Below are 26,481 nucleotides of genomic sequence, written 5' to 3'. Positions count from 1 at the left end.
GCGCTCTCCTCCACCACAATCCAGTGTCAGTGGGTTGGCTTTGCTCACATCGGGCAAGTGGAACCAAGTCTGGTTCAGGACCAACAGTAACTGCCAAGATCCAACCAGGAAAACAGAAAGTATTAAGGGGAATTTAATGCGGGAAACAGGTTACACAGGTAACAGGAAGACTGAAAAGTCAGAGACGACAACAGGAGAAAGCCATTGATATCAACCTTTCCATAGAAGAGAGAACAAAGGGGTGTTACCAGCCTATCAGCAGGAGTTGCCCAGGGGAAGCCAGTAGAGCCAAAAGCGGCAGACACGGGGGAAATACCCTGGGTTCACCTCCTGCAGTGCCTCCAAAGCCAGGGATACCAGAAACAGCCTAGAGTGGTCAGCCCTGCCTTCCACTCCCAGTACTTCTGGGGCAAGTACGCCGAAGACTTGTACAAGAGTAGACTGCTGTATTACTTAACTGTATCACACTGTACAGTGCAAAAGGACTTCCATGCCATCATGTTCACGTTCACAACAGGCATTTATAAAGTCCAGCAAAATAGGTTTTTCAACCAATGGCTTCTACATCTACAAAAGAAGTATCTACAGGGGACTTCCCTGGTGGTGCAGCGGTTAAGACTCCGCGCTCCCAATGCAGGGGTCCCAGATTCAACCCCTGGTCGGGGAGCTAGATCCCACACACATGCTGCAATTAAAAGTTCGCATGCCACAACTAAGGGGCCAGCAAGGGAGCCTGCAAGCCACAACTAAGGAGCCCGACTGCTGCAACTGAGACTCGGCACAACCAAATAAATAAATCATTTTTTAAAAAAAGAAGTATCTACAAAGCCTTTCAGGCAGCTTTACTGTACACAAATTGACAACTGTGTCAATCTGGTCAACATCTGTTTGTGTGCCTTTGCAGCACCCTTCCAGGCCCCAGGAAAAGGGAGATGGAAGAGAACCTGTCCTCAAGCTGCTGGCAGTGCCTTAAACCAATAAACTTTCACAACTAGAATAGATGAGAACTCAGAAAAAGTGCACCTAAGCGGGATAGGAGTAAACAGCAGGAGGTGCAGCTTGATCCAACGTCCCGGAATGGGAATTAGGTAGAAAGCAGAGGAGGATGAAGCCCAGGCAGAGACCCGGAAAGTTGTGACCACTGGCTGAAGAACTTCAAGGAGGCTCTGAAATAGAGCAGGGCTGTGGGAGCTACCTCAGAACACCCAGAAGTGCGAGGAGCATGGCAAGGCGGTCCAAGGATACATGATAAGGGGCCTGAAAGACTCAAGAATATTTCCAGGCCTCTGCTGAAACGGGGAAGAGAAAAGAAGCAAACTGGTGGGAGTGGGGGGTTAACTCTTCTTCACCTCTGTAGCTTTCCCAAAGAAACCACCTAAGACCTGCAGTCTGAGCTTCTAAAAACATTGAATTCATTGACATAGATTAGCATGGTTTTAAGAAATATGTAGATCCCGTGTACCCTTTCCCCATTTTCCAATAGCAACATCTCGAAAAGCTATAACACAGTATCACAAGACACTGACATCCATAAGGTCAAGACACGTTAAGTTTCCTTCTTTTATAACCACACCGACTTACGCCCCCCAACTAACTTTTAATGCTGCCATGATTTATCCAGGCCGTCATAGCGCCTACACCGGACACAGGACGAGGGCCGCGGCTAGGAGGGTAAGCGCTCAGGGACCAGCAGAGTCCCAAGCCCCGGGCCCACCGGAGGCAGCTGAAGGAGCGGAGCCGCAGGCCCCGCCCCTTCCGCCAAGGCCGACCAACAGCCGACCGGAGCCGAGCCGCTGCCAACGGCGACCGAGCAAAGCCGGAAGTGGGCGGCAGCCCTCCCCTTCCCGGAGCCCCCGCCCAAGATGGCGGACCTCCACCGCCAACTGCAGGAGTATCTGGCGCAGGGGAAAGCGGGCGGGCCGGCAGCCGCCGAGCCGCTCCTCGACGCGGGAGAGGCAGAGGAGCCCACGGCCGGGGCCGGGCCGGCGGGGGCGTGGCTCGGCCGCGCGGGCCTGCGCTGGACGTGGGCGCGGAGCTCCGCGGAGCCGACGACGGCGACGGCGGCGGGACCGACGTGCATGCCGAGCGTGACGCGCGCTCAGCGGCTGGCGGCGAGCGGCGTGTGCCTGCTGCTGGCCGCGCTCTGCTTCGGCCTGGCCGCACTCTACGCCCCAGTGTTGCTGTTGCGCGCCCGCAAGTTCGCGCTGCTGTGGTCGCTGGGCTCGGCGCTGGCGCTAGCAGGCGGCACGCTCCTGCGAGGCGGTGCGGCGTGCGGACGCCTGCTGCGCGGCGAGGAGGCGCCGTCGCGGCCCGCGCTGCTCTACGTGGCCGCGCTGGGCGCTACGCTGTACGCGGCGCTGGGTCTGCGCAGCACGTTGCTCACGGCGCTGGGCGCCTGCGCGCAGGTGGCTGCGCTGCTCGCCGTGCTGTTGGGTTTGCTGCCCCGCGGCGCGGGCACCGCGCTGCGCGTGGCGCTTCGGCGCCTGGGCCCGGGCGCCACCCTCGCCAAGGCGCTCCCCGTGTGAGAGGCCTGGGGCCCGCGCCGTCGGAAAGGACGCAGAGTCCGCCCCCGGGACGCGCCGTCGGGAGACCACACGGAGCCGGCCCAGGGGCCCAGCGCTCGCCATGCCAAGGACTGCGCCCGCCGTTCCCAGAGCGCGCGGGGCAAAGGCTGCTCCTTTACTGTGCCAGCGAAATCTGTAAACTGAGCAGCAGTTGTAAAACTGAGACATGAGCTGTTTCGGAAGCTCCTCAAGTTCAGCGTTTTGTGCTATCCTCAGCATCAAGTGCTATGAGAACTAAATTTTGTCCTTGAGTTGGTGACATACTGTGAAACATTTATGATAAATTGCTTTTGCGTTAACCGTGGTCTTAGTTTACACTCAGTTGAAAAAGAACACTAGCTCTTCCGTTTTAATTAACTGCCCTTATTACTTTTCTCAGACTTCTGTTCCACGTTTTGTCACTTTAAAAAATCCAGTGGTAGACTGCAGTAGCTTAGCTACAGTAAACTTGTTCTCTTCGGCTCTTGGAAATTATTTTTCCGTATTCTTCAATGTGAGTGGATCCATAAGAGTTATTAAAATAAATACTGACTTTAGCCACCGGAATTTTTAAAAAGTACTTCAGTTAAGACGGTTTATCTCAGTTTTTTCTACTTTTAGTGGAGTTGTAAACATGGTACCTTATAAAATTAAAGGAAAATTGATTCTGTATTAGATGAGGAAAGCGATGGACCAAGAAGCATCCTGTAAGAAATACCCAGTAAGGTGCGTGTAAATGCTGTGAGAGGTCCGTGGGCAGAACTGGGCTAGGGGACTCCTGGGAGACAGATGATTCTATGTGCGGTTTCCCTATTTGATGGAAACCATGGATTTCTACAAGGCCTAATTTTTTTCATTCCTGATTTTATGATCTGCTTTTTAACTATAATTTACACTTTACAGTCTGATCTTCATGCAATGTAAGATGCTTTTCATATCTAATTGCCAAATTTCCTTCGTTTTAGGTTTAGCACTTAACTTTTGTTTAGGACCTTCTTACTTACCTTAATTTACTGCCAGAAAGTATGGGCTCAGTATTCTGAGGAGTCCAGAAAACTACATGTTTTGTCACTAGCTGTATGTTAACTAGGAAGTAAACTATTTAAAATGTTTAAATCCTATGCCAGTGGTTGGTTCTCCGTTCACATGACAATTACTTGACGACTCAAACCTCAGATCAACTCAGTCTGTCTCTGCAGGGATGGGGGTGGGAGCCACGCATCAGCATTTTTCTTGAGCTCTCCAGATGATTCCTTTTCCAGCTAAGGTTGTGAACCACTTTTCTGTATGCTGGATTGCACGATTTGAAAATAATTGTCTCCTGGGGCTGGATTCCAGTGTTGCCGAAACTGGCTGTCAGGCAGCAGTCGAGCCTTGCCCCTTTGTCCAACCTCAAAATTTAGGTTTTTATCAGTGTCCTAAGCCCTGCTCCAAGAAGTGGACACTAAAGTGACCAACATCCACACTGTAGACTTACCCCAACCCCCCATATTCTCTAAGAATGCTCCCTTGTTCCCCTCTCAGTAAATAGGGTTACCTACCTCAAGAGGATCAACCAAGGGGGTGTTTGTAAAAGCAAATCCACTGTTTTGGGGGAGTGATTTTTTTGACTGGAAAACTTGTACCATTGGCTGCTCTTTCTAACCCCTTGTTAAATCTGCATTCTAGTTCTAAACTTCTCTACAGTTCGCATGGCTGAAGATTTCACAGTGTTGACTTTTATGTTCATGCTACTGTATTTTTAAAAATTGTTTTCCCAACATTTTTTCAAGAATTCACTGTTTGGAAATCTAAGCTTTAATAAAATTCAAAGCACAACATCTTGTATGTATTTTGACAGTGATACTTTAAAATGCATCACTTACTAAGTAATGCATTACTAAGTAATTAATATATAATGTTGAGTTTTCAGTTTTCTCTAAATGAATTCATTCTCAAAATGTGATCTGGTTATCTGCTTACTGAGGTACTGTGTTTTTCAAGTTAAAGCCTTGGAATGTTATGATAAAGTTCTTACCACATAAATCTCAGAAAAAAGGAGCCTAAATCTCTGTATGGATTTGCTCTCTGGATCCCTTTTTAGCTTCTTAGAATTTGATTACAACTTCTTTTTAAGCTATGCCAGCGGAGGGCAAATAAAGAATATCCCCTCAGGGCTTCCCTGGTGGCGCAGTGGTTGAGAGTCCGCCTGCCGATGCAGGGGACACGGGCTTGTGCCCCGGTCCGGGAGGATACCACATGCCGCGGAGCGGCTGGGCCCGTGAGCCATGGCCGCTGAGCCTGCGCGTCCGGAGCCTGTGCTCTGCAACGGGAGAGGCCACAACAGTGAGAGGCCCGCATACCACACACAAAAAAAGAATATCCTCAAACCTAAAGCAATCCTGAGTCTCCTAAACATGTGTTTAGAGCAAAGTGCTGATCAATAGGATGTCTTAAGTCGCAAAGTAAAGAGAAAATCTCTTAGTCTCTAGGTTCTAATACCCTAAAACAGTGTGTGTGGTGTCAACATTTTATCTTCAGAGATAACAGCACTTACCATTTTTTACATTAATGGAGAATCAGTTACGAGTTTTTTATATACTCTCCAACTATGTCAGTATCCCTTTCCTAAGCAAGTACTGACACTTTCCAGCACCACTAAACTTTTCTCCTATGCCAAACTGAAGCTGGCAAAGTAATGAGACGTTAGGGTGGCCACAGGACAGTCCTTTGAATAATAAAAGGTTTCTTTTTATAAAAACAAAGTAAGGGGTCAGTATAGAAAGTATGCTGGGGTTATCTCAAACTGAACTTTTGGCTTTCAATTCAAACTGGGCCAAATGTTCCATTTATTTGAAACTAAAGGAACTTGTTGTGGATGAGAACTTCCTGGCTTACTTTAAGTTGGAACAATCCTCTGTCTTAAACACTGGTGTTTCCACATAGCTAGTGTGGAAGAGGAAGAAATTATTTAAGTTTTGCACAACTGTTTTAAGAGATATTTTGATCCATTCCTTTTCAACTTAGAACCATTTGTGAAATGATTTACAGTATTCAGAGGGTATGTGTAGTTGATTTCTGGTTTATGTCAAGTTCCTCTCTTCAGAAAAAGGCAATGCAAGTCTATGGTGTGATTACTAGGAGATGCAGCCAAGGAAGACCCCCTACTTGGACATCCAGATTTTTTTTTCCTCTGGTGTATAATTTTCCATCTGCCAGAGTAGATGTAACTAATTATAAGGCTTTGAATCTACTTCAGACCTTGTTATAGTTTTGAAGTATTTTTCACGCTACTACAAAAATAAGTGTGACAGAATGGCTAGATAAGAATTTGTTTAAAAACAAAAAGTTCACAGATGACTTTAGATGACTTAGAGGTTCCCATCAAGTATGCTCACAAATATAAGCAATAACTGTGCCCCCCTCAGCAGACCAGACGCAATGGAAGCTAAGGGTTTCCTTAAGGCAAGCACTTGACGACTAGTTGTTGTTTTCTGTTAATTCTTGCGTAAATCACATTCTGTATTCATACAAAAACAACTTTTTCTCTGACAAACTGTACATATAGAAACAAATTTCCAATTGGACATGAACTTAAATTTGTGGAGGTTCCATGTCTTGTGACACTTTAAAAAAAAAAGAAAAAAAAAATTCCAGCTCTTATCTTCACAAGCCCACATGGGATTTAGGGCAATGTGGGTGGACAGGACAAAACAAGGCCAGCTACTCTGGGTAGCCAGCTACTCTGGCAGCAGTCTCTTCACCTTAAAGACATCAGGGGCTCCTGGGATTCAGCTGCCCCAGAGAGAGTTCAGGGCTACACGGTGCAGGTTTCCTTTTGTTTCTCTTGGAAAGTCCACAGAAGTTCTTAAATACTGTCCAGAGAGGCCGAGGGGTACTGAGCCCCAACTTCTACCGACCCCTTCCACCCCCCCTTGAAGCTCCTCGCCTTGGCGGGCCAGAGTTCATGTTACTCCCTCTACCCCAGTTACTGCCACTCCGGCCCCCTCTAGAAGGGGTACCACTGCCTGGAGGGCCCCCAAAAGGTTCATCTCTGTGGTATCCATCGTGGTGATCTCCATCCAAGGAGCTGGAACGTCCGGACTTTGGCACTCTCTGAGAAGGTCCGGGGCCCCCTCGGCCTGAAACAAAATAATGGTTTTACATGTGACTTTTTTTTCCATCAGAGACTCCTGGTACAAACTTTTACTCTATGATGACAGACAGTGGAACACTTCTTTTTTAAAAAAAAAACAACAAAACAGAGTTCTGAGGACATGAGCACAGCCCTCAGAGCACTGAAAGCTGTGCCTCTGCTTTTCTGGACCACCATCTCACTCCTGCCCTGTCTTGTGGCTGTGCACCCCTCAGCCTCACCTACACACATGTTCCCCGCGGCTGTGACGGAACTGACAGGGAGCCAAGAGATAAACACGGAGCACCTCCTGGTGGTCACCGATCATATGGACCATGCCTACAGTCCATGAGATGTGTATCTTCACCCTCCTACGCCACCAGGGGTATTCCAGGGGAAGGTTTGAAAAGCACTGACTTAACACTGGAAGCAACTAAGAAATACAAACTGTTGATGATGTTAATTATTACAATTGCTCTAACCAGGATAAGTGTTTACTATGATTATCCTACAACTATATAGCGCTTCTGATTTCCTTTTAAATAATGAGATAAAACATTTCTTGAAAAACAAAAGCACTAAAAGAAAAACACTGGCTTTTAGTGCTTCTCCCAGGGATACTGTTATTTGTATCAGACTTAGACACACAAACCTCTAGGTATCTTAACGACTTTTAAGATTCTGACCTTTAAGATTTTTTGTCTTGAGATGATCGGATTTGGACACATCTCCCATAATGCATTATCAGAAGACTACTGCCAACTTCGTCTTAAATTTTTGAATGGAATTTGAATCCAGCTAAGACAAGGAGGCGAGGAAAGCTAGCCAAAACAGCCAAAGGCATTTTGGCTTCTTTTCTTACAAAGCTCAGCCTAGGTACCCTGGCTGAGTACCACCTGAAGGTACCTTGGCAGAGAACTTGTCAGCTAGGACATCATTTCCACACTAGCCACGTGGCCTCAGCCCTGGACCGACAAAGGTGTCCCCAGTGCCCACCCCAACCGGCAACAAAATGAGCGCTTGGCGGGGGGGGGGGGATCTACTGGTGACACGAGGTAATTTCTGAGGGCTTTGCACTGAGAAGAACGGAACTACCGAGAACAAAAGGCAGAACTTTGTAATGAAGGGACTACAGCCACGAGGCAGGTGAACTGAGGAGTGGAGCACAGGTCGAGGCACACAAGTCTTTCCAGCAGCCTCCAAAGTACACCACATGTGCAACGGCCCAGCCTAACCTGAGACCACAGCTGTAGTTAGCATTTGGTGGCTACTGCTCTGGGTTGCAAGTCAGTGCTGCCTCTAAAATAAAGGTCCAAAGTTTCAAGTAGTAGAAATAATCCACTGCTCCCCTGAAAAGAAAACCCCTTCCAGACCATACTCCCCAAAGTCTTTGTGACTCTGGGCACAAGCCAAATTCCTCCTGGGTTCAGACTCAAAAAAAAAAACACCACAGAACCTGAGAGAGGACAATTCTTTCTGCCACTGGTGACACCCTTCCAGGTATCAGAGCAGCCACTACCAGAGAGCACATCTGCCAATTAGAGCAAGAGTCTCACAGATCAGCAGAGAAAGTACTGGGGCAATCTGAAAGAGAGCTGGAGTGGAAAGCGTGAACAAACCAGAGATTCCTGGAAGCAAGAGGAGGAGAACTGCGTAGAGGCTGAGCTTGCAGTCACCCACCGAGAGCTCCAACTGGCTGTACCGCAGCTAGGAACATGTGCCTTTACACAGTCTAAGCCCTGGAGGGTAGAGTGGAGAAAGGACCCCCAGTACCCCAGTCGGGGACAGACAAAACAGGCGTACACTGGGATGGGGCTGGCCCGGAGATGAGGCTCCCCGTGACCCCTGCAGCCTTCTCGGCAGGGCTGTGGCATCCGTAGCTCCTGAGCTGAAATCACCGGCCTCACTTACCTTTGCCTCCTCGATCCTCAGAAGGACCCCCTGGGGCTTCCATTTCTCTATGCTCAGAGGTTCCTGGCCCATCATGCCAGGGGCGCTTTCGGGGTGGTAGGGATGCCATGTCCATGCCTTGGAGAGAAGAGGACCGTTCTCTGCTAGCTGGGGAATGACCGTCGTGAGGGGGATGGTCAGGGCGGGGAGCATCACGGAAATGTTCATGACCTGGCCCTAATATAGAGAACACAGATCCAGAAGGCTAGGAATCTAACCATCTCATTATATCAAAGTACAGTGTGGCTAAAAGCAGACAGGAATTACACTGTTAAGAATAAGTGGCAACTCCAACTACTGAGCCTGCGCGTCTGGAGCCTGTGCTCCACAACGAGAGAGGCCGCGATAGTGAGAGGCCCGCGCACCGGGATGAAGAGTGGCCCCCGCTCGCCGCAACTAGAGAAAGCCCTGGCGCGGAAACAAAGACCCAACACAGCCAGAAATAAATAAATTAATTAATTAAAAAAAAAAAGAGTAAGTGGCAGCTCAAAAACCAATACTCACTCGTGCAAGAAACATTTCCTGAACACCTAGTCACATCATGAGTACACAAAAAGGGTCAAGATTAGAAATAAACATGCCTCCTGAAATAAGAGGAGGCAGGGAAGGGCCAGAAAAGTGGTTCTCAGACTTTTTAGTTTCAGAGCGTCTTTACACTCTTAAAAATTACTGAGGATCCCAAAGAGAATTCATTTATGAGAGTTCTAACAACATTTGCCATATCAGAAATGAAGACTGAGAAAACTTTAGTTCATTTAACTGTACTTTCCCAAAACGAAACAATTTAGTGAAAAGAGTGGTATTTAGACAAATCTCTTTAATATCTGGCTCAGTAGGGGAAAGCCGGGCTCTCCCATCTGCTCCTGCATTCAGTCTACACTGTGGGTTGAAGATGTGGGTTGAAGACAATGCGGCCTGCCACGGAGAGGTGAGTCGCTAAAGAGAGAGCCCAGTGGACCCCTGGGAGAGTCCTCAGACCACACTCTGTGAACTGTGGGACCCTAAGCCACACGCAGCTCTACTGCCTTACCTGGCTCTCTATTTCCATCCCAGGAGTCTGGTTTCCGACCTCCTTCAAAGCGAGGGAACTCATCAGGAGTGGGAAGTAAACCCTTCCTTCCTCCTACACAATAGAACACAGCAACGCAGCACTCACAGACTATTTCAGGGGTGTCCACAACAACCTACCTGTCCACCCCTGTCCTTCCCACACCCGGGGTTCTCAGCTCACCTCGTGGGGCACCCCGACCTCGACCTCTGAGATCTCTTCCTCGGGCTGTTTCATCAGAAGCATCAAAATTCTCCTCTGGTCCAAAGTCTTCGGGACCAGGAAAACCATCCCTTCCTCTGGGGGGAGCACGGCCCTCATGTCTTGGGGGGGCTCCTCGTCTGAAGCTGTTAGGGAAAAACAACAGAATATCCACCTAATGGAATACCTTGTAGTCCTCAGTTCATGTTTCAAAGAAGCATAATGATGTGAGAAAATATGATACAATGTTAAATGGGAGAAAAACAAAATAAAAGTATGTATTTTTTAAAGTACCCATTTTACAATCCCAATATGGCACATAAAAACAGGCAGGAGGGAAAAGTACCAGAATGTAGGGTTATTTTAATTTTGTTTTAGGCTTTTAGGAATAATAGCAGTGAGCATTTTTTAGGTGCTTATATCATGCCAAGTGCTTTACGTGTACTATTTCATTTCATTTTATCCTCACAACCACCTTATGAAACGGACACTATTACTTCCCTGGCAGTCCAGTGGTTAAGACTCCGTGCTTCCATGGCAGGAGGCATGGGTTCGATCCCTGATCAGGGAACTAAGATCCTGCATGCCATGCAACACACCAAAAAACAGAAAGGAAAGGAAAAGAAACTGACACTACTATTCTACCCATGTGTACATTGGGGCTCAGAGAGGTTAAGTCATTTACTTAAGGACACACAATAAGTGTTGGGATTTGAACTCAGCCAGTCTTGACACCCACCCAGCCCAGGCTCTTTACCATTGCCTCCCAAATACTTTTCATGTTACCATTTATGTTTTTATAATGAATTTACTTATATAATCAGAAAAGGGGGGGGGGCACAGATTCATGCCTGCTAACTGTACCCGACTTGTTTTGGGGCATCTGCTCTGCCATCTGCCCCAGCCCACCTCTACTCAGGGGCAGGCCTGGTGGCCATGAACTTCACCAATAGCCCCAGCCCACAGCTGACTGGTAGGGCCTCTGGCTTATGGGTAGCCCACCCGCTGGCAAGCTGGCAACCTGGTGCCTGGGCTGGTGGACAATTTCACCACCTCTCAGAAATTCTGGAACTGGGACTAAGTCAGCCAGGAGTGTTACTGAAGCAGCACCATTAATGGGGGGGTGCCAGAGCTGTAGCAGAAGCCTGTGGGGAAGCAGGAACAGGGGCCTGCCAGCAGGAAAGGTGTGTGAACACCCAAGAGAGGCCATGGAAACTGGAGAAAGGATCAGAAGGGGGAAAGGGGCTGGGCCATCTGCATGAACTGCCTGCTCGTGGCTTCCTCTCAGGCCAGGCCTTCTGCTTTTTCCTGAGTTTCCACTCAGTTATATTTTACTCCAACATTTTATTACGAAAAATTTCAAACTTACAGTAAAGATGGAAGTACAGAGCAACAAATGCCCATACATCCTTCACTGCTACTAATCGGTTCTTAAGATTCTGCCACATGAGCCTTGTCTTTTCTCTATCCATCTATTTATAAATTCATTTTCTAAACCATTTCAAAACCAGTTGGGACACGATGCTTCACCCCTAAATCCTTCAGTAAATTTCTTTAAGAACAAGGACTTTCCCCTACATAATAACACTACTATCACTCTAAATAACATGTAATATTATTTAATATACAGTCCAACTTGAATTTCTCCAATTGTCCTCAAAACGTCCTTTACAGTTGTCTTTATAGATTTCAGTCATCATCACACACTATTATTTAGTGGTCACGTCTCTTTGGTCTACCTTAATCTAGAACAGTCCCCCCACCCCACCCCTCCTGCGTCTTATCTTTCATGACCTCGACTTTACTTACTTATTTATTTTTTAATTTTTACTGAGATAGGCCCCAACATTTTTGAAGGATCCATCCTTCAAAATGGCTCGTTTTACAGAACGTTCCACAATTTGAATTCACGTGATTGCTTCCTCATGATTAGATTCAGGTAAAACACTTCTGGCAAAACGTCTTATACGTTCACAGTGATGCCAGTCTGTCTCATTGTTTACGATGCAAAAGTGGTATGGCAACAAAACTTCATTGTTGCAAAGGTACATTTTCTCCTTTGCAATTAAGTAATCTGTAGGGTGATACTTTGGCAGCATGGGTGATTCTCCACAATCTCTTTACTCAGTGGCTTTTAGCATCCCCACTGATGATCCTTGCCTGAATCAGTTATGACACTGGGTATTAAAAGAAGTGATTTTCTAATTCTCACTCCTCCTCCATTTATAACTTGGTGTTTTACTGTAAAAAGAGCTTTCCTTTTTTCACTCCACCGTTCCAGCTACTAGCTACCTTTTTAATACCCTTCTTGTCCTGAGGTAACTTAATGAGCCACGCTCCTGCAAGCAAAGGGGGTATGACCCAGACGCTGGCTGAAATAACCACCTGAGGTGAGGGTGGAACTGACACGGGGAGGTAAGTGGAGCAGGGAGAGTACCAGCAGAGGGCGCTGCTCCCCCGAGAGGGATTCAGGGGAGACTCCCCACACGTGGCAGGACTCTTTTCTTGTCCAGGCAGCCATTATACGACTGCCCTAGCTACAAAAGGACCAGGGGAGTCTAATGTGCCCTAATTAGAAAACAGTTCCTGTTATGGACTAAATGTTTGCGTCCCCTCCACCAAATTCATATGCTGAAGCCCCATCCCCCGGGGTGACTTCGGAAATGGGCCTTTGAGAGCTATTTCGGTTAGGTGAGGTTCTCAGCACGGGGGCCCCATGACGGGCTTAGATAAGAAGAGATACCAACAAGAGCCTGCTCACTCTCTTTCCATCACGCAAGGACAAAGGAAGATGGTGGCTGTCTGCAGGCCAGGAAAAGAAGTCTCACCAGAAACCCACCCTGCTAGACCTTGATCTGGGACTTCTAGCCTCCAGTACTGTGAGAACATTGATTTCTGTCGTTTAAGCCCCCCAGTCCGTGGTATTTGTGATGGCAGCCCGAGCTGAGTAGCACACCTCCTAATGAACTGAACCCTGTCAAATACACCTCCCCCTTTAACAGATTCATTTATTCAACAGTTACTGAGAACCTACAGGGCGTCACCACTACTGCTCTAGTTTCTGAGGACCTGCCTTCAGGAAGCTACCGTGCTTCTGGGAGATACAAGTAATACAGAAATAAGTATACCACTTAATGTCAAGCAGTGCTAAGTGCTATGCAGAACTATAAAGCAGGGTAAAATAAAGGAACAGGAGGAGAGATCTAAGTGGAGTGAGCCACAAGCATCTGGGAGACTGTGCTCCAGGCAGAGGAAAAAGCAAGCACAACGTGAACAGGACACGTCTGGCACACCTGAAGAGGAGCACAAGCTGGACACAGCACAAGAGTCTAGGTGTGGGTCTGTCACTGACAGATGAAATATGACAAACTGAAGCACAGTAAAATCTGAAACTTTGCACAGGATGCAGAGATTCAAGAACTCAATGAAAGTTATGTTGATGCCAAAGCCATTGGAAATGAGGTTCCTGCAGACTTGTGAACACCTGGGATGTCATTAAGAGAGCTCTTAAATCTTTTTATTAAAAACTCCCCTCTGAGAGCTGCTTCCTTTAACCCCTCTAGTTCACCCTCCCTGGCCATTTTATCAGCCACTCTTTTCTAACACACACCGTGAGAACGGAGATTGCCAACCCTTACTTCAATTACCTGCAAGTGACAGTCATGAGAAGTATGATGGGAAAAGAAGACACAGGAGAGAGGACTGAGGCAGGAAAGGCGGGAGTGCTGGACAGCACAGCTTGGGCACTGCAGTCAGATGGCCCAGGCCTGAAGCTGCTCTTACACTTACCACCTATGGGACCTTCCAAAGTCAAGAAACTGCACTGACTCTCCATGTCATCCCTTATCTGTAAATGCTGATAGTAACACCTATCACACAACTCACTCTAACAGTTAAATGAAGTAACATCTGGCACAAGGTAAATCCTCAATTATTATATCACTGATTACTCCGAGTCTCACCTGAGATCTCACTAATTCTTGTTTTTTTCTCCCTACTACTTCTATTCCTTTGTTACCCCAAGCAAGTTGAGTATTCACGCCTGACCTCGACCTAATTTAACAGCAAGATTATTTTTCAGTTTGACTGGATTTTGTTAAGATCTTTAGACAATTACACAGAAACTATCTACTCAATAATTCCTTTATTCTCAATCTAGATATCTGTCTCATATTTCATCATTCTAACCAAGAGAACCTGGAGATTTCTATTCAAATCCAAGAAACTTTACAGTACACTGACCCACCTATCTGTTTAAAAGGACCAAGTAATAAGCAAAAAGAAAAAGATTTCTAAATTGTAGAGACAAAAAAGAACCACATAAATGTTAAAGGCATATACATATGTTTAAGTCTAAACACAAAACCTAGAGGGGGGAGGGTACTCTCTCCCCAAGTGAGAGAGGAAAGAGACTTTTGTGGAGAGAACAGGTGGAAAGCTCCAGGGAAGAAGAAACGGACCCATGAAGTATCCATCCCACCTTTCTTCTCTGCGCCCTCGAAACCGTGGGTCCTCAGGATCCCGGGGGAAGCGCTCGTCTCCAGGTCTGCGGCCTTCCCACGCCCCTGGAGGGCCCCGGGCCGCGCCCCGGCCATCCCCCTCACTGAACTCCCTGTGATCAGGAGGAAACGGAGGCCCAGGGCCCCCACGCCTCCACTTCTCTTCTTGCGGTAAAGGTCCTCCTCGCCCCTCAAATTCACGTAACCGGTGGCCAAAGCGCTTGTCGGGGTGGAAGTCATCTGGTCTGCTGAAGTCATCGGGGAAGTCGGGGTGAGGGCCGCGCCTATCAGGGGGACCCCTGCAGTCCTGGCCGCCCCGGAAAGGACCCCTCTCGGGACCGTGCTCGGGACCGCTGCTCTGCTCGTGCCGTCTCTCTGACATTGGGCCCATGTGATGGTTCGGAGGGCCACGTGAGTCACCTAAAGGAAACAAAACTGATTTTTACCTTGTCTTCCAGGAATCCTGCCGACGTAGGTCTGATTTTCAGCATCTTAAAATTTCAGAATGCATGCTTTTGTTAAGAATGTTTTCCCTTTCTGGTTCCCGGCATACTCAGGAGACAAACGTCCCTGAGGCATCATGTGATGAAAAGAACAAGGGCTTTGGGGGTGCAGATTTCATCACTCATTAGCTAAGCAACTCGACCTAGGGCAAATTATTAATCTCTAATGAGATTAGCAACTCAGCTGATATGAAGATTCATTTAGAAAACACAGGAGAGCCTCACCGGCATAAGAACGGGCTTCCCTTCCTGCCCCCACTCCTCAGTGTTTTTGTTGGGCCCACTCCCCATACCCAGGGAGAAGGCAACAGGGAAAATTCATGCTGAAAGCCGGGGAGCCAAGTACAAGGAATTCACCTCTGCGTTTGTAAAAGCCCGCAAGCTCACCACAGGGCCACAGGCCTACACTGCCATGATGTCTCTCCTTTAACTCCTAGTTCATTTAACTTGATTTGTTAACTCATACTTTGATTCTTAACAAAATCCTCTGTAAGGTACATGGAAGCATGGGCCTCTCTAATAACTGCTTTGTGACCAAACAGCCTTGCTGTACTTCAGTTTCAGGATTTATATAAACACTTTTTCTGTCCCTTTCTATGAATGATATCCCTCGTCTATAATATCATCACCATTCTTCGCAGATAAGAGCTTGGAAACCCACTAAAGATTTTTTTAAAAATATTTTAGTATATGTAATATATTCAGAGTACTGAATAAAAATGGAAAGAGGTCAATTACTCTGAGTTTAGTCTGAAGGGATTTGTTTTCCTGGCTACTGAATGATTATTGCAGCCATTGTAAATGTACACCTATTTTCTGTCAACATATACTTTAAATCAAATATATTTTTTAAAGTAGATGGCAAAGGGACACTCTTGCTTCTAAAACAACTAACTTTTAAAAATGAAATTCCTCCACTTGCCCAGCTCATGCCTTTTACTGCTTTTCCCTGGCAATCAAGACGAACTTCCCTTCCTTACGGCACAGTCGGCCATAATCCTTACCCTTCTAACAGCCTTCCTCTCTCATTTTTACGCATTTCTCTTGGCCATTTCAATTCCTCCTCACCATTCAACATGTTTAAAATACTTGGAAATCTTAGTATAAAAATACACCATGAGAAGGACTCTCTCTTCTTTCAAGCTTTCTCTGTCCCCTCTACCTTCCCTTCTTTCCTTCCATTAAACCAGTCCTCTCCACGCTGAGGAAAGCACCTTCGAAGTTGCCTTTTTGTTCAAATACCCCAGGCGTCTTTCCTCCTGGTAAACAGCCCCTCACTTCCCAGTGTGACCCTGCAGCTAATGGCTCCTTCTCTGCCTTCATGTTGCTTGGACTTCGTGTGACCTCAGACACAGCAGACGTTTGACCTGAGGAAGCTGAACACATTCCATTCGAACTTACCTATGAATAATAATCCTCCCATTACCTCTATCTGCTTAAAAGTACCCTGGCTCCTCCAAAGAAAGAAACCCACCACTACAAATCAGAAGGGATGTGGCCCCTGGTGACGGGCGGTGGCGCTGGTTAATCCAGTGGGGGCCGGCAGGGCCACTTTCTCGGCTCTCCCTTCTCCCTTTGGTCCCTGGGAGGAGAAAGGAGGAAGAGAGAGATGGGGGTGGGGTGGGGGTGGGGGTGGTGAAGAGAAAAGGGGAAGAGCAAGGAGGAGAGGGAAGTAGGTGGAGACAGACACAAGGTGGGGGAGAGGGAGAGAGGCAGGCTCTCGGTTTGCTGATGGCTGTACCTTGTGGGAAACAGACTTCTTTTCTTAGGGTCCCCAAATCCAGAATTGGTTCTTGATGCTTTCTTTCTCTTTTTCCCTGTTGGCCACGGCTTCCATAGGATGAGACTAAAATAAACATTCTCCTAATTCCTTTACCTCTCCCTTTCCTACCTCTAGTGACTCACGTAAATTCAGGACTAAGCTTTAAATTCCCAAAGTCCTAGGGCTGAAAATGCTGACAAGGACTTTTCTTAATCTAATCAAATGGGGGCAAGAAACCTAACATGTACCACAAGGTGCTGTGGGCTTAGCCAATTACAAATTAAAAGGGGTCTAGTTCTTTATAGCGACGTGTCCACAATGCTCACGGTTCTCTGGCTTGTTCCCCCGTGAAAAGGCGCACTGAACGTACAACTCCATCCACCCGCACTCCCTCCCGGTCCCACCCTCTAACTCTCCACCCAGGAGCTGCCCACTCACCACAGTCCCGCTCCAGCTCTTCCTGGAGGTGTGAGAGCTGAACACCTCGCAAAGCAGGGACTGCAGCTCCTGCGTGTGCCCCCTTCCAACCCTTAGGGGTGACTCAACTTCCACAACTTCCACAGAGCCTCACATCTCAACACTGACAATTCTCATCTCTGTGCTTTTCATATCATCAACAGCCGAGGCACAACACACTGGTACATGGCTTTCTTCTTTTCAAAGGGACAGAACAATGTAACCAGCTAAAGAATTCAGTATATGACACAATTTGAGGGGAGGAGGGGGTGATATTAAAAACACCGTCAGGGCTTCCCTGGTGGCGCAGTGGTTGAGAGTCCGCCTGCCGATGCGGGGTACACGGGTTCATGCCCCGGTCCGGGAGGATCCCACATGCCGCGGAGCGGCTGGGCCCGTGAGCCATGGCCGCTGAGCCTGCGCGTCCGGAGCCTGTGCTCGGCAACGGGAGAGGCCGGAGCAGTGAGAGGCCCGCGTAGCGCAAGAAAAAAAAATAAAATAAAAAAAACATCGTCAAAATCTCTGAATTCTTTATCCCATCAAAAATTTAAACTGAGCCAGTTCAGCTCTCTGGGACGCTAAAAACATACGCTTGCATTCAGTTAGCACAGGAACCACTCCCATTCCCAGGAGATGAGCAAGGCCGGCCTGTGGCCCAGGCCCTGCTCTTGGTGGTTGTCCAAGGGGTTTCACCGCCCACTTCTGGTAGTAAGCAGCTGTTTCCTCTGGGCAGAATTTGGGCTAACTAAAGCAAATCTACGAAAACAACATAAGACAAAGCTATTACCTGAATTGACTACGCTCTTATTTTTCCTAGAGGTTCAAATGACCATTCTATCAGTTACTTACCAGTAAAACTATTGTTAAGATTTACCCAAAGGAGATAGAATATAATCTCTCATTCAGCCAAGCAGATATTTACCTTTGTTAGGGCCAGGTCCTTGTCCAGGATTAAGAGGGGGGATGCGACCTTGTGCTCCCTGCTGCCCTAGGCCTGGTATCAAGGGTGGGGGGCCTGCGTTCTGTCCTTCCTGAAAAGATGTTTTTAAAGCGGGGGTGTGAAATCAAAGGCTTGTGCTTCATGAACAGCAATTGTATCATAATGTGACAAGATAAAAACACTAGGTTACCCCAAAGCTTCCAGGAGTAAATATATACCTAGTGACATCATAGCAAAATTGTCATTAAATTGGGGGAAAGGAGATACTTCTCTGACCATAATAAAAGGAAACACTTGTATTTTAAACCTGCTGATAAGTTTTATTTAAAGCTAAATCTTTACTTGTAATGCCAAGCAAGAACCTCAGTGGAAAGTCAGAAATCATAACATAAAACAACAACACTCTGCACACAGGCGGAACTTCTAGCAAAAGTAAAGGCTTGGAAACCCGCCAGGACAGGTAAACTCTGCTCTCGCATCCATGACCCCTTTCCAGCTATAGAAAATATCCATCCTCTCAAGAGGTGATGGCCAGGTTTAAAAGGCGGGGAGCAGGAGAGTAAGAAAGGGGTTCCTGATGAGCAAGGTGTTCACTCACTGCTTTCTCCTTTCACTCCCTAACCTCTACTGTCTAACTCCCCCGTGCTCAGCACCCACTGCGCATTCCCAGCTATGTTACCCGGGACATGGGTTCGGGACATGGGTTCGTGGGTTCTTGCAGCTTCTGTCTGATGCAAACCTACTGCTCTGATCCTCTTAACCTCCTTGCTCTGCAACCCCAGCTTGTCCCCAGTCCTAATATTCTGTATTTTTATCTAGCCATGTCTAAATTCAGATTCCCCACACTGCCCAGTGACCTTGGATCTGGTCTCTTGACAATCAAATAATCAAATATATATCTAGTCATTCGTTCATATAAAAAATGCGTTTAGTGACTGGACCTACCATGAGAATAGCAGAGTTTCAAAACCATCAATAGCAAAAGTGCTTTCACATTCCAAACTGGCTACAAGAAAGAGCAGCGTTGATAGGACTCATTTACAGCACTGCAGTTAAATTGCCATCATTAAGTCAACACCAGTAATTTCCATATTCCTTTGTTTCTTGTCCCTTTTATTCAAGGGCAGCTCTTATCAACATCTTTCATGCTATCACTGTAACACCTGAAGGCAATTCCATTAAATTTAACCAACTGGTTAAAACAACTGGTTTAAATAACTGACCTGGGGGACTTCGCTGGTGGCTCAGTGGTTAAGAATCCACCTGCCAATGCAGGGGACACGGGTCCGAGCCGTGGTCTGCAAGGATCCCACATGCCACAGAGCAGCTAAGCCCTCACCACAACTGCTAAGCCTGTGCTCTAGAGCCCGCGAGCCACAAGTACTGAGCCCACGTGCCACAACTACTGAAGCCCGCGCTCCTGGAGCCCGTGCTCCGCAACAAGAGAAGCCACCTCAATGAGAAGCCCGCACACCGCAACAAGGAGTAGCCCCCGCTCGCTGCAGCTAGAGAAAGCCTGCACACAGCAACAAAGACCCAACGCAGCCAAAAATAATAAATAAATAAATAAATAAATAAATAGCTGACCTGGTCAAAGTGAAGAAAGATATCAGTGTAAGAAATATAAGCAAAAAAAAAAGAAAAAGAAATACAAGCAAAGCTTTTTATCAGACTTCTGAGATGTGAAATGCCCTATATTAATCCTCCATTCTCATGCCACCAATATTTCTATAGGTCAATTAAATTTTTAGAGCCACTTTGCTTTTCATGTGTAAAATCTTTTACTATATGATACAATAAAAACTTATTAAATTGTCCCCAACAGACCTGTCCTCCGGAATATGACATGTTTATATAATTTCAGTCACAAGGTGATAGCTAAAGTTCATTATGCTTTTATCCTCCAAAATGAAAACTGTTCATTCACTAACATAAGGTTAGGTAGGTAAATATTATAAACACACACAAATATACTCTGTATTAATAAAACATATATAACTTTTAAGTCTTAGGACAGTTCTGGAAGGTAAACCTAGATTTATTAAACATCCTAAACTCTGAAAGTGCCCAGTAAGTTCTGGAAATAAACTCAAATGCCATCAGATTCTTCACTGGTATGACATTTTTAAGTTCTGGAAGATGTGCTGAAGAGGAACATATAATCTAGTTATTTTAATTCAGTTGAATCCAATGGTCACCTTCCCATTACAGACTCTCTGAGGTGTTGTGTGTTCTACACACAGCATCCACAGCAGGCCCTCTTCCACAGGAATTGAGTGCCTTGCAACACCAGCTCACTCAGTCACTCACTTCCTTTTGGTCCACGACTGACTTCAAGGACACAAACCCAGTTGTTCATACCCAAATAACGCTTTCAGACTATGAAATTCAGAAAAATGTAAACACCACAGAGCCAGACAGTGTTCAATCCACTCACGCCCATGCAGTCTTCTCTAATTCAGCCCAAGCAAACTGAACTCTCATCATACCACCTCTCAAGCACAGCTCAGAGAATGGGTAGAAAAACTTGGTTGACAATAACAGAATCCTCTAAAAAGGGCCAAGAAAATTTCTACAGAAATACTCCCTCCTGTAAACACTTTTATATGTGAGCTAAAAAAAACAACTTGAACGGAACTTCATCCAAAGGGTCACCATTTGAAAATGCACAATTCTGGACTCAAAAGAGATCTCTAAAAGCATTCACTGAAATGAAAATAGTGAGATCACAGTCTACAGTATACTCATGAGTTAAACACCCCACACTATCTTAACAGTAGAGCCGGCAGGCAGATCAGCAGGCAGATAGGGGGTGGCTCAGCTGTCCGGCAAGCCCATGAAACACCAGCCTACAAAGGCAATAGCCCAGAAAACAGAGCAGGACAGGGTCAGAGCCACCCATGCTCCCTCCTCACCCTCCCCAGGGCCACAGCTCTTTTGGAGCCCTGGGACAATTATGAACTGTATTCAAGAGGGAGTGCATCATTTCTGGAAGAACCTCTATTCAAAAACATAGGTTGAGAAGTAAAGATTCATATTGCGATGTATTTGGTATCTACTTAATTACTCTTATTTCTTTCTTCAGCCATGATGCTACTATTCTCAAGCCACCATCACTACTTGAGAGACATCTATACCAGCTGTGACTGCCTTTCTCAGCATTTGGAAGTGCCACCTCAGTGCAGAGTGTATTTTCCCAAAGTATAATGCCTACAAGTTGGAAAGAAATAATACCTGGTTGAAGGGGGCCCGGGGCCCATCACCTAGCAGAGCTGTTTTCTGCTGCTGGAATGGTATTGGCCCTTGAGATGGATGTGGCCCTCTTGCCGGGTTCTGCTGTCCCTGAGGTCCAGGGGGCCCTTGCATGCCACCCTGGGGTGGAGGTCCCAAAGAGCCCTGGGGCGGCCCCTGCTGACCTTGTGAGCCTGGAGGCCCTCGCAATTCCTGGGGAGGGCCCATCATTGATCCTTGGGGTGGAGGCCCCTGCATGCCTCGCATCTCCTGAGGACCTCGCATCTCCTGAGGGCCATGTCCCAGCAGTCCACTTGGAGGATGAGGTCCTCTCATCTCTTGAGGCGGGTGGCCCAGCATCATCCCTTGGGGAGCAGGACCCTGGTTCTCTCGGGGGCCTGGAGGACCCTGCATTCCTCTTGGATTCAATCCCATCAGAGGTCCCTGAGACACAGGACCTTGGATCCCTTGAGACCCTGGCCCACCTTGCATCCCATGAGGATGGGGAGGTCCTTGCATTCCTCTGGGACCAGGTGGTCCCTGCATACCTTGAGTACCAGGTCCCTGAGGGCCCAAGTGACCCTGGGGACCAGGTGGGCCTTGGGGGCCTATGTGACCTTGTGGGCCAGGTGGGCCCTGAGGACCCATATGACCTTGAGGACCAGAAGTGCCCTGTGGTCCAGGTGGTCCTTGAGGTCCCAAAGGGCCATGAGGTCCAGGATGCCTTTGCATTCCTTGGGGCCCATGCATGTCCTGAGGCCTCGGCAACCCCTGGGGTGGGCCCTGGGGCCCTTGTGGTCCCATGAATCCTTGTGGCCCCCCACCTCCCTGATGCAGTGGAGGACCCTGTGGTCCCATTTGTCCCTGGGGTCCAGGGGGCCTAAACTGTCCCTGTGGACCTGGAGGCCCCATTTGAGCCATGTTCATTGGCATCTGCTGAGATGGATGAGGCTGTTGAAAACCTTGAGGAATCTGAGACATTGGACCTTGTCCTGGAAAGGGCTGGGGTCCCAGGAGAGGGGTGCCAGATGAAGGAGGAGGCTGAATTTGCTCAGCCTGTTTCTGTGCAAGTCTTTCAATTTTAAGTTGCTGGAAAGAAAGGAAGAAAAAGCATGCTGATAAAAATGCCAGAGCCCTTAAAGATGACAATATTGCTATCACTTATTTCATTAGGGGAGCCTCAAAACAAACATAAGGTATTGAGTGGCCTCTATTCAGATGTTCTGAAGGTACTCAGGCTTCCAGACTCTAGAATGCTTCTTTTTAGGTGCTGGGAAACAGCAGTCAGGACTATTTATATCCATCTTGATCAGGGAAAGCCCAACAATTGACTAGTGTTTTATCATTCTTGGTAGCTGCCAAAGGTAGGGAAGATAAGAACAAACCACCTGTTCTAGAGCTGACAGAAAAAAATTTTTTATCCGTGGATAAGTAAATGAATCCAAATTAAAACTACGTTGGTTTTATCTTGTCTATTAAAAAATGTATGTTCAACTTAGGTCTACTTGCTGCTTGACTGATCTGGTTTTAAAAGTCTAAGAAACACGATTCTTTTAGAAACTAGCTTCCTAAGGCAGCAATAAGAAATGATATTGCTCATCAGACCCATCTGAGAGTCCATTCCCTTCTCCTTAAGAGCCTATCAATAAACAAAACGTTAATCACTACTTTCTTAGATCATCTCAAATCCCCCAGAAGAGCCACACACCTCCAGAAGCTGTGGGTTAGTATACTGTAATGTGGCCATCTCTTGTTCGATTTCTGCTTGTGTTTTTTTCTTCTCTTCCAATTTAATGTCTTCTTTTCTGTCATTCAATACCTCGTTTGGGGCAGGAATTGGGACTTTATTTTGCATCCAAGCCTTGGGAAAGAAGAGAATATTAAAGTATACTCTAAGTGTGTAAATCATAAAGACAGAATGAGAAAGCCATTCTATCATGTCAGTGGCTCATTCCAACCCGGTGAATACAAGTCGGCTCAGCTGGTAAACTATCTTTATTTCTAATACTAATTCTTAGTGACACAGGAATGGAGTCAGGCAAGCACATCACTAGGTAGAAACTGTTGTTGATAAAAGCTGCAAGATCTCACACGTTATTAAGATGCAACACCTGCCTGCCTCTTCAAAAGGACACGTGCACTCTGTGTTGAGGGAACAAAGTGGAAGACAGACAAAATATGTTGAAGAGGGTCAACATACTCTCCCTGCTCCATGTCTCTTTTTTCCTGCTTCTGATAGCTTGGAATGATAACAAGGAGGTGAGAATAAAAGAAGACCTAGAGAAGATTCATGACAAACTCAGGACTAACTGCAAAGCAACACATGGGAACTATGTCTAATAACGCCTGAAATATGTGAAGAATGCTCAAAAAATGTCTGTAGTACAGAAATACCTTCAACGGATGAGATAATCCAAGAGAAACCTACTTCTGCACTTCAGTTAGACTTCCCAAGCGGAGTCTCCCACCAAGTGGGCAGGGGCGCACTTCTAGTTACTCACCTGCTGAAACTGAGCAGGAATAGGTTTTGCATAAGGAACTTTCTTCTGAGGTACTTTTTTCTGATCCTTTTGCATCACCTCCTCCATTCCCCAATCTAAACCTGGAATTGTCATTTCAATTTCGTTTGATTCATCTTTCCCTGAAACCATAAAGAGAAGTAGTTAGCCAAGGAAATAAAAGAAAGTGGTCACTTCATCAATGAACACATTTTCGGAAGAACAGATTCTAAATATCATGCAGTTTACATCACTTTTATCAACATACATCATTTTGGCATTTTCAACATAATTTAATAGCATGATTATAAGAAATAGGTAAAATTACAGAAAAAGTAAAATTTATAGGTACAACTTCTCTTACCCATCTGTTCTTGTTCCATAGCTAATTTTAGTTGTTCTGGTATTCCCATCCCTGGAATTACTGCCAGGCTATTAGGTTCAAGGTCATCTATACATAGGAATACAGCCAGTGTCAATAGAGATTTTATAAATGTATCAGGCCAATAAAATTAACACTTTATAAAAATGAAAATTATTGCTGGCGATTTATAAATCCATAAACTATAAAACTTAAAATTCATTTTGCAAAATCTTCTCAACACCTAACACTTTTATAACAGAATATCAGATTTCAAAGACAGATAAACATGCAAGAACCTCACCGTATTCCACTCCATCTTCAGACATTCCAGGCAACAGGTTTAGATTGTATCGATCTCGCATTTTATCACCTGGTCGGTTTCGGGTCCAAAATTTGCTGTCAAAATAAAAGTATTTGGAGCGGGGAGGAGAGGAGCATGGTTTCAGTGTATTTCTGGGCACTTAACAGTACTTAGCAGTCCTCTGGCAAAAACAACAAAGTTTTACAATGCCTTATTCTAAACATTTTTAATGTAGAAGGACATTTTTTAAATTAGAAGGCAAAACAAAATTCAAATAACAAAGTCATATTCAATACCCAATCTCCCTGTAATATACGTATTTATAAACCACTACCAACATGTCCTTAAGAGTAAGTTAGAAAACAAATTAATACATTCCTATATGAATAAAGTATACATTTATCTCCTGCTGCTCCATAAATACAGTAATTCCTTGTTATTTTTGACATAAAGCTTACCTAGTATGGTCATTTGAGCCTGAGCAGAGAATATGTCCAAGAGGATGCCAAGCCAGACTCCAAATCATTCCTTCATGGGCCATCTCCATCCCACCCACTTCTTTCTCTACCCTGTAATGGCACCACAGAAAGTGGTCTTTTTCACAAAAGTTACCCAACCCCTCCCCCACCAAGAAAGACATTTTCTTTTAGTGCAACAGAAAGCTACCAAGGTCTGTTACTTTAAATCTGGTCAATTCCACATGTTTCAGAGGTACTGATTTGTCATCAGGAACAGTCTTTTATCCAGAGTACCTCAGAGGGGAAATGCTTCAGAAATGACCTCACCACAAGAAACAAGCAAGTTGGTCTTACTCTCTTCAAGACTTCCATAGCCAAAAAGAGAGATGCTAAGTTTTCTGTTCCAAACTGGGTTTACAGATACAGGACATATGAACACTCAGAAAAAATACAAAACACTATCATTTTTTTCATGTTCAGGTGCTCTCTTCATAAAATTTACAACTTTTTACATAGTAAGTGCCACATACCCAACATGCCAGAATAACAAAGAGCCATCAGACCCTCCACTGGCAAAAAGTCCTTCATGAACAGGATGCCAGGCCACAGCTGTAAACAAAAACACGGAGAAGGACAAAACTATTAGGATCTCAGAACACTACAGGTAATAGTCAAAATGAGAAGCATATCACAGCCGCTGACCTGTAGCTTCTTTCTTATGACCTCGGAAGACTTGAAGCTCTTCTTTCAGGTTTCGGATGTCGAAAAGTTTACAGAGGTGGTCGCGTGATGCTGTGAGTAGCCAGTTACCATTGAGATTTAATTTCACTTCCATTACTGTGTTTTTATGGGCATGACTACAAACAAAGTACCAAGAAAATAATCCGTCAGAATTCAAAACAAGTATAAATCAATATAATGGCCATTTTTCTTGAAAAGCACATGGCAGTCAAGATGGCAAGAACTTTGGCCTAGAAGTAATAAAGCATGTAACATTATAGGACCATGGTTAAAAGTACACGTGAAAGAAATAGGTCAAAGACAGAAAGAAATAATGTCCATTATCTAAGCACAGCTTTCACTAACTAGTTAAAATAGGAGAACTTCAACTGGATAGAAAAGTTTATCTGTGAAGCAGGGGAAGCACCTGAACACATAAATTAATATTCGATAAAGCTCATTCAATTTTAAAAATTCAGTGAAGCTTCTCTCATTAAGTCAAAGCAATTTTAAAAAGGACACAAGATAGTTTGAGGGTTAATTTGAACTAAAGACTCTGCAACTGCTGAGGCCTGCACAATGCACATCTCCAAGGAGCACCATTCACAAGGCGTCCTATTTGGTTGTGGCCACTGGAGCTGTGCAACAAGGCAGCCTTGCTCCAGCCAGCTCACTCTGGGTATGGCTCAATTCCCAATCAGAGGGACCAGGATACAGCTGCTTAGTCAAAAAAACGTTAACAACATACTCATAGAACTGTGAATGTTTACTGATAATTCAAAGAGAAAATTTTTTATGATGTGGCTGCATCATAACTAAATACCTCAGATAAAAAATGAGAACTGATTCAAATATGAAGGGAAAATTTCTGTATAAGTAGATGTAGCGAGATG

At 45.8% G+C, this 26,481-nt stretch overlaps 3 protein-coding genes across 13 annotated transcripts in view; 1 reads left to right on the top strand and 2 right to left on the bottom strand.

Annotated features, from left to right (window-relative positions):
• Positions 1-1,721, bottom strand: part of LIMS2 (LIM zinc finger domain containing 2) — a 58,367-nt gene extending 56,646 nt beyond the window's left edge. The window contains exon 1 of the mRNA XM_024738018.1: positions 1,596-1,721. The gene's annotated coding sequence lies outside the window, so the exon portion shown is untranslated. The remainder of the gene's footprint in view (positions 1-1,595) is intronic.
• A 130-nt stretch (positions 1,722-1,851) lies between these two features.
• SFT2D3 (SFT2 domain containing 3) lies at positions 1,852-4,363 on the top strand. Its single transcript, XM_024738020.1, has one exon. It carries the CDS (start codon positions 1,863-1,865, stop codon positions 2,523-2,525), a length of 663 nt encoding a protein of 220 aa, XP_024593788.1. The 5' UTR covers positions 1,852-1,862; the 3' UTR covers positions 2,526-4,363.
• Positions 4,364-5,842: 1,479 nt separating this feature from the next.
• Positions 5,843-26,481, bottom strand: part of WDR33 (WD repeat domain 33) — a 101,922-nt gene continuing 81,283 nt past the window's right edge. For 2 of the 11 annotated variants that reach the window (XM_024738042.1, XM_024738041.1), the window contains 15 exons: positions 25,571-25,725; positions 25,399-25,477; positions 24,869-24,979; positions 24,411-24,505; positions 24,110-24,196; positions 23,749-23,888; positions 22,956-23,108; positions 21,251-22,336; positions 17,999-18,107; positions 16,333-16,440; positions 14,337-14,775; positions 9,839-10,002; positions 9,638-9,730; positions 8,569-8,784; positions 5,843-6,664 (listed from right to left, as the gene is read on the bottom strand). In XM_024738042.1, the coding sequence (XP_024593810.1) occupies positions 6,435-6,664; positions 8,569-8,784; positions 9,638-9,730; positions 9,839-10,002; positions 14,337-14,775; positions 16,333-16,440; positions 17,999-18,107; positions 21,251-22,336; positions 22,956-23,108; positions 23,749-23,888; positions 24,110-24,196; positions 24,411-24,505; positions 24,869-24,979; positions 25,399-25,477; positions 25,571-25,725 (3,265 nt within the window). In that variant the 3' untranslated portion in view covers positions 5,843-6,434. Of the gene's footprint in view, positions 6,665-8,568; positions 8,785-9,637; positions 9,731-9,838; positions 10,003-14,336; positions 14,776-16,332; positions 16,441-16,599; positions 16,705-17,998; positions 18,108-21,250; positions 22,337-22,955; positions 23,109-23,748; positions 23,889-24,109; positions 24,197-24,410; positions 24,506-24,868; positions 24,980-25,398; positions 25,478-25,570; positions 25,726-26,481 lie in introns of all 11 variants that reach the window. The other 9 variants (XM_024738052.1, XM_024738043.1, XM_024738045.1 and 6 more) reach the window with 9 other exon arrangements.

Source organism: Neophocaena asiaeorientalis, unplaced genomic scaffold, assembly GCF_003031525.2.
Source record: "Neophocaena asiaeorientalis asiaeorientalis breed wild unplaced genomic scaffold, Neophocaena_asiaeorientalis_V1.1 scaffold98, whole genome shotgun sequence".
Classification (NCBI taxonomy): Eukaryota; Metazoa; Chordata; class Mammalia; order Artiodactyla; family Phocoenidae; genus Neophocaena; species Neophocaena asiaeorientalis.
The sequence above is the reverse complement of the archived record's forward strand: the minus strand, read 5'-3'. Positions and strand labels throughout refer to the sequence as shown.